General features: G+C 48.1%; 1 protein-coding gene across 4 annotated transcripts in view; it reads right to left on the bottom strand.

Annotated features, from left to right (window-relative positions):
- CDK4 (cyclin dependent kinase 4) overlaps positions 1-19,195 on the bottom strand; it is a 303,598-nt gene that overhangs the window by 28,402 nt on the left and 256,001 nt on the right. For all 4 annotated transcript variants that reach the window (XM_085600807.1, XM_085600808.1, XM_085600809.1 and 1 more), the window contains exon 6: positions 15,514-15,564. In XM_085600807.1, the coding sequence (XP_085456933.1) occupies positions 15,514-15,564 (51 nt within the window). The remainder of the gene's footprint in view (positions 1-15,513; positions 15,565-19,195) is intronic.

Raw genomic sequence — 19,195 nt, 5'->3', positions numbered from 1 at the left:
ACTTGTCAACGACTTTCAAGACTGTTCTTCTGGACTTAAGTTAAGTATGGAGCAAGGTCCAAGGTATTACCAACAGGTCCCCACGGTCAGCTCTGGGATGTCCGGGCGCAGAGGTGCGTTTCAACATCCGGTGCCCCTTTTAAAGTCAATGGGAAAAGGTCTGGATGAGACGCGGCTGCAAGCAAGGACTGGGGGCCAGTCTGGTTGAGCCTAAATAGGGGCTCAGGTCTCAAAGGTCTCTGGCACTCGGGGACACCATCGGTTCACTGGTAATCAGGCTGGTGGGCTCGTGTGCAGTAGTGCTTCATATGACCAGGTCGGGCGGACCAGTCCGGCCAAACCCACAGGGGGACTCAGCTCTAGAGGGTCTCTGGACTCCCTGTTGGCACCGTCGGTTCACTTGAAATCAGGCTGGAGGGGCTCAAGCGCAATGGTTCTTTTCGTCATCTGGTTGCAGTGGTCAGAGGCTCACTCTATATCGTGGCCTGGGGGAGAGGGAAAACAGCACAGCAGGGCCATTCTCGATGCTGACCCTGTGGATATCAATGTCCCTCGAAGGTAGGTCGGGTTTTTGTGCTCATGGAGTCTGGATGGGACTTCCAACAAGAATGGGTTCTTGTACCACGGATATAGGTGCAGGGAGGCTCCGGACAGCGTCTCAGTACTTCAGTGATGTGGTGGGGCTGACCTCCTGAACTCCAAGCAATCTTCTCCTGGCTCGCTGCTCCTTCGGTGGGTCTGATAGACAACAGGACCGAATACCCGACTTTGTGTGTGGTCCTGCAGATGCAGGTAAGCAGCTACTCTGCTCCAAGGGAGATGTTGCTGGCAAGATGAAGTCGTGGGTCACGCCTCCACAGCTATGAGAGGGGACACCACTTTCTAGACAAGCCAGGTCCGTGCAATTGTCGAAGTCCAGCAACAAGGCAGGGTTTGAAATCCTCAGTTCTTGTGTTGTGGGGTCTTTGTCTTTTCTGTTTAAGCACACTAATCTAATTTCCTGGTGTCAGGGGACCACCTAAATACTCTATGAGCTACTTATCCCTGGGGTCACTACACCCCCTAGATGACCACTTCCTGTGGGGAGTGGGCATCACCCTGTCCCAGAGTTCCTAATTCCACCACACACAAGATGGTGGGATCCTTTCTTCATTTTAGGCTGCCCTCTCTAGAGGTGTGTCCAGCATGGCAATGCAGCACGCCTCCTATCTATTTTCCCACCTGTCCTGGTGCCAAATGGGCCTCGTGGTAGGGGGGTGGCATTCCCAAAGACTGGGGGAAGCCAGGGTAGCATATCAAAGGCAGCAGAAGCCTTTAAAGCCTCTGTCCTTGACATGCTAATACTCTAGCCTTCCGTTAGAGGAGGTGGCAACACCTGCTAGAGTAGGCATCGTTCCCGCCCTCCTGAGAGCATGCGCTCTTACCTCCAGGGGGTCAGAAACCTGTCTGTTGTGGCAGGCTGGGAGGGTCTGGTCAGCCAGCACACTATTAGACTACTAGGGTTCAGGGGATACCTCTAAGGTACCCTCTAGGCGCATGGATTAGTAAATCTATCACTAGCATCAGTGTGGGTTTATTAATACATGTTTGATAACAAACACCATAGGTTTCATTAAAGCTATTATGTAGCTGGGTAGCTCGTTTGGAACAATGCCAGTACATACCTTCAGATGACTTCCCTGTTCACCTGCAATATCTAGTAATAGATCTAGACATCACAGGGGTATATCTGCTCATGCAGATATTGTTGAAAAATATATATATTTTTTGTCCATATAAAGTCATGTGTATGCACTTCAAAGATATCATGCTTAGATATATCACACTAACATGAGGCCTGGAGCTCCAAAGGACTTCCTATCTGACCTTGACGGGATATGCTTCAACAGCTATTCTGAACCCCCTTAGAGGTCACTTTGCTTGTCCTGACTTCATGATAGTTTCCTTATCTGGTTGTGCAATTTGCTTACACAGGGCCAAGCCAGCATTTTCTGGTCTGCCTATATCTAGCTGTTTATAATTGGCATGGTGCAGATCTTGCACATCCCTGTTAGACATATATATATTTTTTTTTAACAACAATTTTTATTTCGTCAATAGTCACATACAATGCAGAGCTCTGTAACCCAGAGACATCATGCCACTTAATACACAAAGCAGTGCATTAACATTTTACATAAACATTATACAAAAGAAAACTGAAAGTATAAGAAAACATAGCCCCCACGCACTGTCGTTATACACCAATAATGTTTGTACACAGTCGCCCGCACATACAGAACACCATTCGCAGGACCCAACAAGCCCAGAACCACAACTCCTGTCCAGCTTATCCCTCAAGAGTCACATCTCTCAAAACAGGGGGCTCCTGATCCAAGCCCCGATAGACCGCTCACCTCTTCCAGATCTTATAATGTTTCATCGGGCACCCACGTCCCTGAAAGATGGGAACCTCCAAGCCCATATTAAAGTCCAACCCACTTTTCCACACCGATAGCGGGGGTGGAGCCCCAGCCTTCCACCTACAGGCAACGTCCCGTTTAGCCAGCGTAAAGCCCAGCATCATCAAATGGCCTTTGTAGATATTCCCCCCACCCCCCCATTACATGTAACAACACCAATTGTGGGGAGTAAGGAAGCTCCCACCCCAGGACTTCCGCAAAGCAAGCCAAGACTCTCCGCCAGAACCTTTCTATTACCATGCACTGCCAAATTGTGTGAAAGAGTACCATCCTCCAAGCCACAACGCAGGCACACCGGGGTCTCTATCAAGCCAGCCCTCCACAGCCGAACGTGAGTATAATACACACGGTGGAGATAGTTAAATTGAATCAGCTGGAGACGCATGGCTATTGCCGCTCCACGAGGGGACAAAAGCACTTCCGTCCAGTCATCCTCATCCATGGGACCCAGGTCATCTTCCCATCTCCCCCCAAGTTTATCTAGCGTAGTTGGACTATTTGTCACCAGGGTTTGGTAGATTTTAGAGATTTTATGGTCGTGCAGGTCCCCCATGAATATCTTGGCCTCAACGGGGCTGAACTCGAGAAGAGACCCCAACTCCGCTTTACTGGGGAGAATGGCATGTCGGAACTGCAGGTATTTGAAAAATTGTGTTTTCGGTATCTGATATTCCAGCTGAAAGTCCTGAAACGATTTGAGAACTGACCCCGCATTAACATCCCCCAGGGTAGAGATCCCAATATTATCCCAGTCGCGGAAGCCCCCCAAACCAGCCAGCTGTGGCAGCCTGCCATTAGACCACAGGGGAGTCTCCCGTGTCAGCTTGCCCCACCAACCCGTCCTCTGCAGGGCCCGCCTCCACAACTGGAAAACTACGCTAGTGGCGAATGGCAGAGTCCTGTGAATAGAGGCAGAGTACAAAACTGTGTGTAGGGAATAGGATCCCATCTGGCACCGTTCCACTGCATATGCCGGATCCGAACGGTCCCCATACCACCATTCATTCAATATCAACAGTTGCGAGGCTACATAGTAGGATTGAATGTCCGAGGTGGCCTGCCCGCCACAATACGTGGACTGAAAGCAGGTTCGGAGAGCCACCCTAGGTGTTTTCCCAGCCCAAAGGAACCGTCCCAGAACCCAGTTAACCTGGCGGAACCAAGAAGGTTTAACAGGGAAGGGATAATCGTGCAGCTGATACAGTAACCGCAGCAATAAAACCATTTAAAAAATGGCCAACCGACCTGGAAGAGAAAGGGGCATACGCGACCAGGTTTGCAACTCATCGCGCACCCGTACCCAGACCTGTGCCACATTGCGGTCCCAAGACTCACCTGCCGACCCAGACAAAAAGACGCCCAAATATTTCATGCCGACGGTGGTGACCTGCACCGCGGAGGCCCAGGCGCCCAGTTCCACCGAACGCCCCAGTGTCCACAACACGGATTTACCTGCATTCATGAACAGGCCGGAAGTCTCTCCGAAGATCTCCATGATACGCAGCAATCTGAGGCCCGTCCTCTCAACTTCAGTCAGAAAGAAAAGAACATCGTTTGCGTAGAGCGAGATACGGTCCGATAGTCCCGGCGCCCATTCGAAGTCTGCCATTTGTGTGTCTATTCGCACCCACGCAGCCAATGGCTCCATCGCGAGGGCTTACAGAAAGGGCGACAGCGGGCACCCCTGCCTGGTGCCCCGCCCGTTTCGGAAAAGTGAAGGATACCGCTCCTGCAACACGGACCGACGCAGTGAGTTGCATATAAAGAAGTTTTAGATAGGCCAAAAAGCGTGGGCCTAGATTTAAACTCTCTAGGAGCGCAAAAAGATACGACCAATTGAGGGAATCGAAAGCCCTATCCATATCAGCCAACAAATTTGCCGCTCCGAATCATGTCTATGGCAATATGCGCCCGCAGAATGCTATGTCATGTAGCCCGTTGGGGCATGAAGCCAGTCTGGCCCATATGGACCAGCGAAGTGATGTGGGAGCGAAGGGAGTGGCCAGTGCCTTGGCCAAGATCTTGGCCTTGATATTCAGCAGTGCAATAGGGCGGTATGAAGAAGGTTGGTGTGTAGGGCGGCCCGGCTTTTGAAAAACGACCACCTCCGCGTGTCTCCAATCCTGTGGCAGGCACCCATGCTCACGTGTCTCCTCCACCACCCGCAAGAGATGGGGTCCCAGTTGCGGGAAGTATCTCTTAAAGAACTCACAGGGGAATCCATTGGGCCCTGGGGCCTTCCCGTAGCTCAGGTCACCTAATGCCGTACCCAGTTCCTCCACTGTAAGCGGAAGATCCAAGGCCTCTCGAGCCTCAACAGAGAAAGACTGGGGCGGAAAATCCGAGAGGAGGCGGTGGACCATGTCCTCCGGCAGGGACTCTCGGGGGAACATACAAGTCGGCATAGTAATGTGTGAAGCTGTCAGCAAGAATAGAGGGGTCACCCAATGTCCCGCCATCCGGCCCCCGAAGCCCGGGCTAGGCCAGGGAACTCACCACCCCCTGACATAGTCGATGGAGCAATTTACTGGACTTATCGCCCCACTGATAGATCCTACTGCGGAACGCCAGCCACACTAATCGGGCCTCCTCCAGCAACAAATCTGCGCGCAAATGCCTCGCTACCAATAGTTGTCGACGCGCCAGTGCCCCACCCTCCTCTCTACGTGCGCGTTCCAATTCCATCAGATGAGCCTCCGAGCGCACCAGGGATTCTTTTTTGGAGCGCCGCCTGTTAGCCATTTTTGGCTTGGTGCCTTATTCTAATTCTGCTGACATGGCTTTACTAAAATGCATATAACACCCAGAAACCAGTCACTCTGGAAAGAAGCAGCCTGAGAGCCCCTAAGGTGGGCTATCTGACTTCTTCCTTGCTGATCAGCAATGATGATGCATGCATTTGGTTCCAATAAATACATTTTACCCTGTTTATGAGCAACCTGCTATGTCTGGTGAGTTTTATTCATTTGCTCTTGGGAGAGTGCCAGTATTTCCCTATCAGCTATCTCCTCGCATAAAATATAATGCACCCTGCCTTAGGGCTCAAAGGCCTGCTGTGAGGGTGACTTACATACATTAAATGCAGTGACTTTGGCATGGCACACAACAGTTAAAGGACAGACTAGGAGGTTTGGAGGCTGTTGCAGCAGGAGTGGGGGTGGCAGACTGACCAGACTGCTAGCCACCTGACCCACGAGATCTGTGGGTTCCGCGCCCTCTGCCACACAGAGGCTGGAGAGCCTGCGCGAAGAGGTGACTGGGCTGGAATTTGTGTGACTGGAAGCCCCTTCTATGGTCACGAAAGGCAGATTGGGGTCAACGTGGGGCCATGGAGAGGCTTAAGAACCCAGACGAGAATCCTTAAAGCCCTCAAGAGTCTAATCTGCCTTGTCTCCGGAGAGACGGGTGCGATCAAGAGGCATGTCCATGAGGGAAGCATGGACATCCCTCGAAAAGCCAGACGTTCTCAGTCAGATGTGGCGCTTAGGGGCTACCGTCGTAGAAACCACTCTGCCCAGAGAGTCGGTTCTGTCAAGTCCGCAGCGAACTGTGAACTTTACAGTGTCTCGCCTGTCGGTGACATCTTGGGAGAGTACAAGCCCAGGCCTCCTACGGGAACTGTGGAAACACTTGCGCAACTGTATACCACAAAGTGTGGGAATAATGGCCCAAAAGGAATGCAGTGTTCACAGACCGCAAAGTCAGGGTGACGGAAGAAAACTTCTTCCCCCAAACGAGTCCAGCCTCTTTGATTCCCTATCCGGGGGAACGGTAGCAAAAGTGCCTTGGGAGGGGGAGGCTTAGACCACCAAGCTATCAGGAGTAGGGTGCTGGGACAATGGCAGCAGGATGTCGTCCTTTTCACAGGAGCCCCGTGTGGGTTTTTGGACCAGATACCTAAAAGGACATTAGTGAGGGCATCATTGAATGGGAGTAAGGGTTCCGACATGGAGACTCCTGGTTGCAGCAACTCCGTCAGATTAGTCTTTAATGCCAACGTGGGCAATTTAAGGTCAAGGACGTCAGTCGCCCTACTCACCACCACTGCATAGGATGCTCCATCCTCCATAGCCACAGTAGGCAGAGAAAGCAGGAAAGCATCTGGAGAACATCCAGGCTACTGGCCTCACCCAGGTCCTCATACCAGTCCACATGCTGTTCATCATAGTGCTAAAGGGTCCAGCGAACCCTCCAGGCTCCCCTGAGAACGAAGTCAATGAAAATAAGGCTCTAGCTCCGATCTGGGAGGCAGGGGGGAATCGGCATCAGGCAACGCCCCTCTAGCTCCGTGTCGAGTCGGCGAGGACGATAGTGGCACAGGGAGCATCGGCGTCTGGGAAGGTCACGATAGCTCAACCACCAACACTCCGAATCCAGAAATAAATCAGTGGGGCCCCATTGGAGCTGCCGGAGAGCCACCAGAAAGGTCCCTACCGACCCTGCGGAGTCCGCAGGCACATTGTCGGACCACCCAAAAATGAGGCGCATGGACTAATAGAACTCTCTTAAGTGGGCGGGCCACACCGGCCATCCAAATTCGGGTAGGCACAGAGTCGGCCCAGGTGCCCATTCTGGAGAACAAAGCCTAGAGCGCCGAGGCTCCCTTGTCTCCTCAGTTGACAGAACAGGATAAGTAGTAGGAGAAAGCTTCCACTTCTTACTCTTCTTCCTATGCTTCCTCCATGAATGTCCCAATAACTTCAAAGGGGACGAAGATGACTTTGGGCTCCGCGAATGATCCCGGGACCTTCCCCTTGACCGAAATCTCGACTTTCATGGAGTCATAGGCCGGGCCGCTAGCAGCTTCAGGGAACACTCCCTCAAAGCCTTCAGAGCCATGTCCTGGCAATCGGAGCACACCTTGGTGTCATGGTTGTGCTCTAAACATCAAAGGCACACAAAGTGCGGGTCAATCACAGACATCGGCCTATGACAGGCGCCACAGGGCTTAAAACCCGATTTGCGCAAGCACATCTCGACACACCAGAAGGTAAACCTCAAAAGAAGTAATCAAAATACCTGTCAAAAAGGGAAAGAGGGGTGGCTCTTCTCCAGATCAGCCCAAGCTGGCATGGAAAGAAAAGAACTGATTTTGGTACGCCTGGGTGGTGCCTATATAGGTGCCATAAATTAATTTCTGGCACAGACGATGACGGACGTGGAGTCGATCAGCGCCACCTATGGGTGCACAGGGGTAAATGCATTTTAGATTGCATGGTCCGGAATCTTTGCCTACTCCTTTCCTCTGATCCCTTTCCTCCCGAATGTCCTCAGGAAGATGTAGACCAAACCCATCAAGATAATAGCCGCAACCTGGACGCGCCAGCATTGGTTCACGGAACTTCTCATCCTCTCACAGGGGCGTCACATTCGACTCAAACCAATCCCATCTCTACTCATGATGAGTCAGGGACCAGTACTGCACCCAGACCCAAAGTCTCTTCTGTTATCAGCCTGGCTCCTGGGTTCAACGAATTTGGACATCTGAACATTCCATCGGATTGCAGGGACATACTAGCAGAGCAAGGGCCGACAGTACCAATAACACATTTTGCCTAAAGTTATAAAGGTTTCACATATGGTGCCACAGAGCTAATGTACACCCATCACCTCTTCACCAGAAGAGATGTTACCTTACCTTCTACACCTAGCCCTAAGGGCAATCGCCCCCCAGATGCCCACAATGGCAAAGACGTCATCCAGCCCCTGGGACTGAGAATCCCGACCCGGCCACATTCGCATTGTGATGCCAAGTGGTTCTGGAGTCACTGGCCGAAGACCAGCCGAATAAGGATAATGCATGATCCCACAGGGCATAGCATCTGTTGGTAACTGAGGGGCTGGCCTGGCGGGGTTGGGGGGGATCTGGGGCCACAGCATGCACCATCTTGTTGAACAGCTTCAGGTGCTATCATCCTGCCCGCAGCCTAAGGTCCTCTAATCAAAATCTCCTAGTGATCCCTAAATTCAGGCTCTCCGGCAAGGGCGGGAAATCCCTCGCTGTAATCGGCTCCAGGGCATGGAATAAATTGCCACCGCAGCTTCGGCAAATTTCATCAGAAAAACTCTTCAGGAAAGCCCTGAAGACTTGGGTCTTCTCCCTTACAGACACTGCATACAAAGCCTTAATATAATATGCACAGTATCCTTCGAACAACAGCAGTAGCCAACATGTTCCATCTATGTTGACATCTAGCGCCAAGATGCTCCCTGGAGTGATAGCTGCGCTATATAAATGTACCTTCCATTCCATTCCATCTACTCCCATTGGCTGGGGACCTGTGGACTTTTACTACCTGTCCCGGACTTGACGTTGTTATTTCTATGGTTTTCGCATTTAGTTAGTTTTGTTTCTGTTGGGGGAACAGTACTACGCTTTGATGTTGGATCGAGATTATCTAGATATACTCATGCAGGCATCGAGAGAGGGGGGAGGCAGGCGGGGAACCTCGGTAACCACAACAGATGAGCACAGCATAGCACTGCCCTTCTAGACAGAATACATGACTTGCCAACAGGTTGTTCTTTGTGTTCCACCACTCCCTTTGCACCTTTTCTGTGACAACCACCAGAACCTTCCAACTCCAGGTTACCTCTAACCATTGACATTGTAGCCATTCCTGGAATATCCTCAAGTGTAACCTGGCATGGTGTTTTTGGGTAAACTAAGGAGCATGATGGCATTTTTTTATGCCCTGTATCCTTACTGTCAGAGGTTGTGCCTTCTAGTAAAGGTAAGTTTGCTCTGTCAGTGCCAGAATTCTCTTGGTAACTGGGAGTGCCTTTGCCTTCCTGGAAGTTAGCCTTGATCCAAAAGAGGTTTTCTTTTTCTATGATACTGGGAATGATTTCTCCAGGTTCAGGGGAAACCCCCAACTTGTGCAGTGTCTCTGTGACTGTTTATGCTCTCATGGCACTGCCTGAACGATTTTGGCTTCACCAGCCAATCCTCTAGGTAAGGGTGGACACGGATCCCCCGACTCCTCAATAGACTGACTGTTGTCAAACTTTTCTCAAGAGTCATGGTCCGCTGAGGTACCTAGCTTTTCTATCACTGTCCTGCATGTTTGACAACTGAGTTGGTCCTCCATTGCTCCCTAGTGGTCAAATATTTACATTTCCAGGGGCAATCCTTTGTGCCCCTAAATATAGGAATGAATGTATGAGCGCATAAGTGTATTCAGGTTAGTAACCTTCACAAATAGTGAATCACAACTGGATTCTGACTGCGTGGCTATGCATCTCCTTGGTCTGGACGACGACAAACTGACCTTATGGGCAATCTAACAGACACAAAATATAGACCACCAGACTAGAGACGCCAGAGCACCAATCAGCTGCTAGAGTCCACTAGGTACAACAAGGCACTAATTGCTTTTAATCTTACCAGGGTAACCCTAGAATAAATTACTGGACAGGTATACCCGAGGTCATTTTATTTTTCTTATCAGATCGCTAGCAATATCTAGAGCGCCCTAATGCAGGCCGAGCCCAACCAGATGTACCATCTTTTTGGATGAGAGACTTGATGACGAAGCATGCCACAATCCACGGATGAGAATCCCTATAAAAAACAAAAAGGATTTCATTTTGAAGGGCACTGGGACAGCATAGGGTTATCTCTTTATCTCTCTGAAAATATGAGCACCTTATTTGCTGAGTTTCATTGATTATTATCTAGGAGAAAAGGTTCCCTTGAAACTCTCCCATTCCCACGTATTGTCAATTTTTCTTTTGTGCCATATGCTTACGATAAGAGTGCTTGTTTAACATCAAGTGTTTGTACATCCATTCAATGGTGTGGTTGATATTAAATGGTAAGACCGCCTTGTAAGTAAGTGGCTCTATATATGCTGTTCCCAGATAGGTACAGTGTGTATAGAGTCCACAGTCCCCAGAGGTTTGGCAAACGGTCTCACACACTCAAGAACTGAACTCTAGGCCAATGGTTTGTATATAAAAATATATGGTTGTTTTATTTTAGAACCAACAATAGGTATCAAAATATACTTTCTCAGAATGAGATGCTTTAAATACTTTGCAAAAGGCAATTGACTTGGAATGCAATAGTTACAGTTTGTTGCAATAGGCAACACAATTTCAAACACAATAATACATTGAGCTCAATGGGAATTTTAAGTTATATGCAATTGATTACTTTCAGGATTACTTTTCTAACTCCAGGACTGGATCCTAGATTCAGTCCTGGGACAGTTCTTGGTAACAAGTGAATAAATACGTTTTAGTTACTGTTGTGATTTTTAAGCAATATTTTGCTATTTTAAAAGTTGACACTTAGAAACTTTTTCTGATCAAATTACCAATGTTATCCTATGGGAGGAAATTCACTTAGCAGGTAAGTGGGGTTATGGTTACTTTTTCTAGGTCAGTGTTGGATCCTGGATCCAGCACTAGTGTACCACCTGTAAGCAGTTGAGAAACTGCGTTTAAGTTATACAGGCGATTTTTAACGAATATTTATAAGTTTGCAAAATCGACACTTGCAAGAAATTTCACAGAAAAACAGTCAATGCTTTCCTATGGAAGAAAATTCAAGTTACGGGTAAGGTATGTTCTCGTTACTTTTGAAATCCAGTGCTGGGCTCCTAGGCTCAGTACTGGGGCATCTATCGAAAACAGGTACGTAATTACGTTTTCACAGTTGGTACGATTTTTAAAGAATATTTGTAGTTTGCAAAAATCGACACTTGGAAGGAATTTCATAGAAAAACAGTCAATGGTTTCCTATGGGAGAAAATGGAGTTAATGGTAAGTACGGTCTTAAGTACTTTTCAGGGTCAGTGCTGCGCAACAAGATCCAGCACTGGGATCTCTCCTAATAGCAGGTGAGTATTTCCGTTTTTGTTACTCGGTTGATTTGAGTGAATATTTTAAAGTTTAGAAACTCCACACTTAGAAGACATTTCAAGAGAAACCAGTCAATGTTACCCTATAGAAGAAAAGTGAGTTATCGGCTTTTGGGTAAGTACTCGACTGGCAGAGTTAAGGTTCTGGGCATAGACTCAGGTGTCTCCCGGGGTCAGGTACGTACAGTTGCTACACCCTCAGCGGCACAGGGGCAACCGGGTGCAGAGTGAGTTAGGCCCAATGTTATCCTAGGGGAGGCAGGGGGCCCTTGGTTGATGACTGCTGACTATCAGGCCACGCTGCTGTGGGAGCTGGGCTCCTGGTCACTTGCTCAGGGCAAATGGGGAAGTAGGTAGGAGTAGAAGTTGCACTGCCAGGGCCACTCGGGCAGCTGGGTGCAGGGTGCTTTTGATCCATGGGGCGCTCAATGGACTGCAATGGAAAAGCTCAAGGACGAACAAAGGCTGCAAGCTCTGGGACGAAGATTCTTCAGGTGTCACCACCACTTCGAGAGGTAAGTTGGGTAGTTGGAGGATAGGTAGGTACCCAGGAGTCGGGCACAGGGGGCCGCAGGGCGCCGGGGTGCCTTTTGGTGTCAGGAAATCTTACCCTCTGTTGATCGCGGTTGGGGGGGTCCCTGGTTCTGAGGCTGCAGGCATCGTCAGGAGCGTCGAGGTGGGTCCTTGGGTGTCGGATTCAGGGTCACAGTCGCTGGGGGGACGTCCTCTGGGTCTTTGTCCACTCCAGCACAGGCCAGGCTTGGCGGGTGCAGAGTGCGCAGGGTTCGCGGTTCCTGGCTGATTCCAGGGGATAGATACTTGCTTTGAGCAGAGTCACTGCTCGTGGGAGTCCCAGGTGCTCAGAGTCACAAGGTAGCCAGGTCCTATGGGGTTTTTGAGGTTGCTGGCTACAGGAGGTGCCGGGGTTTAGCAGGAGCAGGTTCGAGGGTCGACAGGCCGGTAGGGCTGGGGCCAGAGCAGTTAGTGTCTTCCTCTTCTTAGCAGCTGCACGGCCGGTCTTCTTTCTTCTGGATCTTCTTTGCTGTTTTAGAATCTGGAATCTGAGGAAGGAAGGTTCAGGGTGCCCCTAAATACTAAATTTAGGGGTGTTACAGGTAGGTAAAGGGCAGGGACCACTGGGTCCCTGTCCTGGGGTGGGTACACCCCCTATCCTGCCACTCTCCTGTGGGAGGGGGGCAGTGGCCTAGTCCTGATTGGGCAGGGCTTCCCATCTTCAAGATGGCGAGAGCCCGGGGATGTGTTTCACCTCGCCTCCCCCACCTGAGGGGTGGGGTTGGCAGAGGCTGGCACACCCCCTGTCCTTCCTTGGGGTTTCCAGCCAGTCTCCCCACCAGAGTGGGGATTTAGAACCGGGAGGGGCCAGTTGCTGAGTAGAGCAAGTGGCCTGGAGAAGCTCACAAAGGCGGCATGCCTTTGAAGCTTCCCCCTGCCCATCCTGGGGGAGGAGACCTAGCACCTTGCCCAGGATGTGCATTGTTGCAGGCCCAGGAGAGCGGATGGCTCTCTACCCAGGGGTCCAGCAACATGTCTGCTGTGTGGCAGCCTAGGCAGCCCCTCAGACAAGACGTGGATTGTAGGTTAGGTTCAGGGAGCATCTCTAAGATGCCCTCTGTCGTGCATTGTACATTAAATCCCACACTGGCATCTGTGCGGGTTTAATGTGCTAAGAAGTTTGATACCAAATTTCTCAGTCTTCAGTGTTGCCATCATGGTGCTGTCGAGTTCGTGTTTGACGAGCTCCCAGCACCATATACTCTTAAATGGCAGCACTGCACTTACAGTGCCCAGGAATGGACCTGGGTACTGCAGGGGCACAGGGCTCATGCTCCTGTGCCAACACCACTGGCATAGGGCACCCAGCTAGAGGGGTGGCTGATGTATGCCAGGGCAGTGTAGGTTGTGGGCATGGCACACAGGGATGTGTGCCATGTCGACTCTCTGTTTTGTCCTATACCCAGACATTCAGCCAGCAAGGCCAGTGTGTTTGTGTTAGGGTACAGGGCCTCTAAGGGTGGCACAATAAGTGCTGCAGCCCTTAGAGGCCTTCCCTGGTAACAAGGCCCTGGGTAGCTAGGGTACCATTTGCCAGAGGCTGACATGTGGCCAGGGTTTGCCAATTGGGGTTTTGGGTTTTAGGGAAGGAACATAGGCCCTGGGCACCTGATTGGCAGGAGTCCAGAGCACACTCCGTCAAAGTACATTCAGCAAACAGAGGGGGCATACCATGGAAGAAAGGTGGCACTTTCTCACACGCCTTCCGGACAAATCTTACATTTCTATGTAGTACTAACCACTCTTTATGATCCTTGGAAATACCAGTCATCTACTGATAAAGGCTGCAACTCACTGACCCTATTTAAGGATGCACTTGCCACTAAAGACCACTTTCTGCGTACGGTACTTCTCTGCACATCACTGTAAAGACTTAAATGGTGACCCATGAAATGCATAAGGACAATGTTTAAATCCCACAAAGTAGCTCGATTCTAGAAAGGAATATTTTAAGTTCTTCCATACACACTTTAAAAAACATTAAAAAGTGATAAGCACGGACTGTTTTGAAGGTAAGCGGCTACAGAGCCAAATGTACCGTTATGGACGCACAAGCTAAGCCTGAGCTTTGTCAAACTGATACATATTTAATATGTTTTTGAACAGATGCCTGACTATGGTCGACATGTAAAGAAACGCAGCAGTTAACCAATTGTTTCACTGTGCAATGTAACAGGCTCTGCTGGTTTGAATGTGCACGCTACATGTGTTAGGCCGCACCATGCTAGAAGACCACAGGTGCAAATATCACCAGATTCCGAAATATGGATTTTATTGAGGCTGACTGGCAATTTGTGATATAAATGCAGTGATATTTCCACTATTCCACTTTTGGTGCTGTTAAATTCTGTAAATTAAACAAAATAATTAAAGTTAAGTGGCTTTGTGTAAAAAAAAGTGCACACTTTACTGCTTGCAAATCAGTTAAGAAATTAATTAAGATCAAATACTGCTGATCATCAGATGCGCCAGCAGCTATGTAGGAAATCTGAAACTAGATCAGTTTGGTGTGGAGCATTGAGGTTCATAATAATATGGTATGTCTAGGTGAAAATATATTTGTGAGAGGCTTGGAGAGTGAACTGTTGCTGCTTCTCAGTCTGTAAAGGATCACAAAGGCAAGTCCATCATTCACCAGTGATAATTAGTTATGAATTAGTACAATTCAAGACATTTGCCAATCTATCATGAAGTGGACGTCCCAGGAAATTCACCCCAGAGGGATGCTCCAGGAGGTCTTCAAGAAACCAAAAGCTGCATCCAGAGATCTGTGAACCTTTCTCACTATGGTACAACGAGGTCAAGATTCTGTCTAGAAAAAGAAAGACCACGTTCATCTTTTGTGGAAGGGTAGCCAGGAGAAAATCCGTCTTCTCTAAAATGAGCTCTGCTCCATTGCTTAAATTTGCAAAATAGCACCAAAAGAAACCACAAAACTTCGAGAACAACGTTATCTTAAAGGACACAACTAAGTAGGGTAGCTTTGTTGTAATGCACAGTACGTATGGCGAAAATGAAACTCTGTATCACTATAAGAATCGTGTGTATCGGCTATCAAGCATCATGGTGGAGAGGTGAAACGGGCCTGCTTTTTAGCCGCAGGACCTGGACACGTTAGAAACATGGAGTTCTTCAGCACATTCTAGGTGAAAACATGAGATTATCTATCCAACTGTAAGGCTTGGCTGAAAGTAGTCCATGCAACAGTGCAATGATCAAATACACGTGGGTAAATCCATTAATGAATGGTTGCTAAAGAAAATTATTGGGATTTTGCAAAGGCCAAGTCAAAGTCTAGGCTTCTCCCCTTGTAAGATGGCACAGTAAGACCTAAGCAGTGTATTTATGAATACATCACCAAGATACTGCAGTTTTGTACAGAAAAGTGTGTTAGACCATGTTAACTTTGTGTTCATTATTTATTACACGGAGTTAGCCTTATCTACTTCTAGACATGAGGGAGGTATGATACGTTATAACATGTGAAACCACAGAATCAAGAAGTTGAACTTTCACAGTAAGTGCATGGTCATTTCCAACTGAACAATTGGTGAACCCAGCCGTGCACTTACTACACTTAACTTTCCCAAACATTATTCAGAGTGACTTACTCAAAAATCTTGCCCAACTGGTCCACCTCGGAGTTCCCGCAGAATAGAGGTCTACAAAGGCGAAGAGAAAAATCATTTTAGATAATCAATACATTAAGCTCTTTCCACAAACCTCCCAAAACTACTGCTTCACCACAAAATAAAAAATACACTAAAGCAGCAACTGAGGAATAGGATCCATCAATTGTGCCTTAAACGTAAATGCGCATGTAGGTGCCTGGCAGTTTCCCTAGTACAGTCATCATCTCAGGTAGTTCCCCCCCCTTTATGGTAAACAACGGGCCACATTTCCAACATCCAATATCTGGTGGGAATTATTTATTCAGAGGCCGTATAAGAAATAAACAAAATGAGGATACACAATAAAACAAATTCATTCTTTAGGTAAGACAACGAGTAGTGGAGGAGGACTTAGTGGGTTTACGATGGACCAGGTTACTCAATGCATTTGCTTCGGAATGGTCTTGGCACACGGCCTGCCTATCTCCTTGATGTGCTTGGCTCAGCACAAAAATGAGGCCTAAGCACTTGTGAGGGTTTGACTGCGTATGTTTATGAGCCCTGGCCCAGTGTCACCAGGATGGAATATCGGTGGAGCACAGCAAATAGTATGCAATAGTAGTTTGTTTTTACCCCTACATCCACTCAATTTCTTGCTCATCAAGTTCCCCAGTTCCCATGCGAAGAGTAGCCAAGGTGGTTGAAGGCGTGTGGAGGATGGTAGGGGCTCGAGGCCCCACCAAAACAACTCCAACCTAAGGTTAAAGAACAGCCCTGTAAAACTGCATCAGATTCACAGCAGGCGCCCAGAGCCATGTTTACTTTATACATGAGAAATGGCTCACGCGGTTACCTTGCAGGTAACCTCAAGCAAGAAATCAACTAAAACCCACAGGTGTTTCTCAAGCATTAATTGCATGCATGGCTAAGCTTAAAAGGAGTCCAGAAAGGTGTACCAACCAGTCCACCGGCATGGAGGCAACAAGTGACGTTTCATGAATTAAGGGCGTTGTTTTTAACAAAATTAGACACTTTCAAGTAATTTTCACGTATCCCCCAATGAGCATGTTGTATATAATGTTTTAGAGTCTAAAGAGGAATCATTATCGAACATTATAAACAAATCTCTTTGAAGTCGGCTAAAGCAATACATACTTATATGTGCAGAAAAGCTTGTATAAATACCGGTTTTAATCTTCAACCATAAAAACTCATTATAAAAGATTTCAGGCACCAAAACAGCCGAAATATTAAGCTTACACAAATCAGCTGGAACACGAAAATTGGGTAACTCTGAAAAGGCTAGTGAGAGATGTGACTTAAAATACCTCCTTGCACTCTGCTTAAGCCTTAAATTATTAAAAAACGAACAACTGTCTCTCTTTTTTGACACCTATTTGGTATCTTTAAAAAAAACTAAATGTTCATTACAGAGGCCCGGAATAAACAACACTTTATGAACATCAATCACGCAAACGCAGAATGAGTTATTAAAAGAGGAATATGTCCTATAAGGAAGTACCAAGAGCCCCCTTGATCTAGATTCACTATGTCAATTAAGCAAAATCACTGAAGTCAAGCTGGAGTCACAGGTATCGTTATGCATGGTGCACAACATTTGGATTTGTTTAGAACTTCCTAAAACAAGGCAAAAGAAAGTTCTCTCCCAGGGGACCTCAAAGGTTTTGTCCATCATGATGCCATAAAGCAGACAGTGAGTGATCTGAGAGTCAAAGTTATCTATTGAAGGCCAATCTCGTCTGAGGCATATCACTTCAACCATGTTTATGTGTGGAGACGACTCGCTCGCAATAAGCATTGCGTAATCTGCTGCACATGTACCGCCATGTTTTGCGCTCCTTGTACGTGCATACCAGAAACTAAATCACCACAATTCGGTGCCATGGTTTACACTTCCACAACACAGTTCGATGATAAGGTGGTGTTTGTTAAAGTACAATCCTGCAAAAGTGTTGCTTACGTGCACACGGACACTTTCCCTAAATGGCCAGAAGTAAGGCCTTGCCAATGACTATGGGAACCAACAGAGGCAAGGAGACTTTGCCTCATTGATTGAGAACCCCACAGAGGGCAACAGGGAGACAGATCTGTAGATGGTCCATGACTGACCGCAGCGATATTACCTTCATCAGTCACATCTCAAGGCAGGGAATATGTGTATCCCTGACACGCAAAGGTGGGCCACAACTAACAATTTTGTAAACACCCAGGGCAACATGAGACCAAACTGAAGGGCAGCAAACCGGAAGTGCTTCTATTCTACCGGGAACCAAAGAACAGTCGGTGGGATGGCAGGATGGTACATGAAAGCATGCGTCTTGCCAGTCCAAGGACAACAACCAGTACCCATTTTCCAGGGCAGAGACGATCAGGGCCATATTCAAAAGAAAAGTGTTCCATAACCAAAGATCTTGAATCGGTCTGAGCCTGCAAAGTTTATTTGGCAACAAAGAGTAGAAGGATTGGCATCCTGTGCCCTTCTCAGGGGCTCTCTCTAGGACCCTTTGCTTAACAGGGACTGAATTTCCTGTGCAAGCATAAAGACGTGATGGTCTGAAGTCTGATTAAAATTCGAAGGACATGAGCATGTGTGGGGGAAGAGGTGGAATATGACGGAGTGCTCATAACCATAGCGAACAACTTGCAGAACCCATTGTTTCGAGGTAATTGCAAGCTAGACAGGCAGAAAAGAGTATCCTGTGATTATCTGCAGTTGCAGGGACGAGGAAGAAGATGAATGCTATCCCTGATGCTGACTACAGTCTGTGATACTGTTATGTCTTCTGGGACCCGAAAAGGCTGTCTGGGGCGCCGCACCGGCTGCCCTAGGTGAGAAACATGGCCATGGGAGAATGTTCTGAAATTGCAATGTTGTTAGTGGGATGCATGCCCTGGCGACAACAAGCCCAGTGAATGGGCTGTGAAACCAGGACAGAAAGTGCTTTATCTCCAAAAAGCCCTTGAGCCATCAAAAAACACCTCCATAAAGAATGCCGGCTTCTACCCAGAAAATCCTGTAGCACGCATGCGCAATGTTGGTCAAAAGCAGGTGCCCTGGGTATGATTCATGCAACATGTTGCATCCAGAACGGCTCACAATATATACTTCGCTGCATCCTGACCATCTCTGTGAATATATTTCTGAACTCTTCTGGAATGATCAGCAAGATTTTGCTGTCCATATCCCACAGGTCAAAATTCTTACCAAATGTGCCATTTATCTTCAATTCCCTTTCCTGTGAAACACACGATGGCTGACCTTGCTGGTGGATGCCTGATGCACCAATCTTTTAGGTGTGGGTCCCCAAGAGCAGGTCTAGGATGCCTCGCTATAGGGTGACTCATCGGCAGGCTAGGCACTGCTTAGACCAGATCTTCATCAAGGTTTCATTCAGCGCATCATTGATAGGAGTAGGGGCTCCCTAGATGCAGGTTCAGGCTGCAAGATTTCATTGAGTAGATTCGCATTTGTTTCAACCATGGGCGACTAAAGGCCAAGCACTTCTGCAGTTCTTCGGACTACCACCGCAAAAGAGGTACTCTCCTCTACAGAGGCGCTAGCGGGGAGTCACTATCTCAGGGGATGTATAGGAACATAAGCATTTTGTAACTGAAGATACAAGCCATCATTGGTATATTGAGGAGGGAGTACATTATCCAC

The sequence above is a fragment of the Triturus cristatus genome, chromosome 4_2 (assembly GCF_964204655.1).
Source record: "Triturus cristatus chromosome 4_2, aTriCri1.1, whole genome shotgun sequence".
Lineage (NCBI taxonomy): Eukaryota > Metazoa > Chordata > Amphibia > Caudata > Salamandridae > Triturus > Triturus cristatus.
The sequence above is the reverse complement of the archived record's forward strand: the minus strand, read 5'-3'. Positions and strand labels throughout refer to the sequence as shown.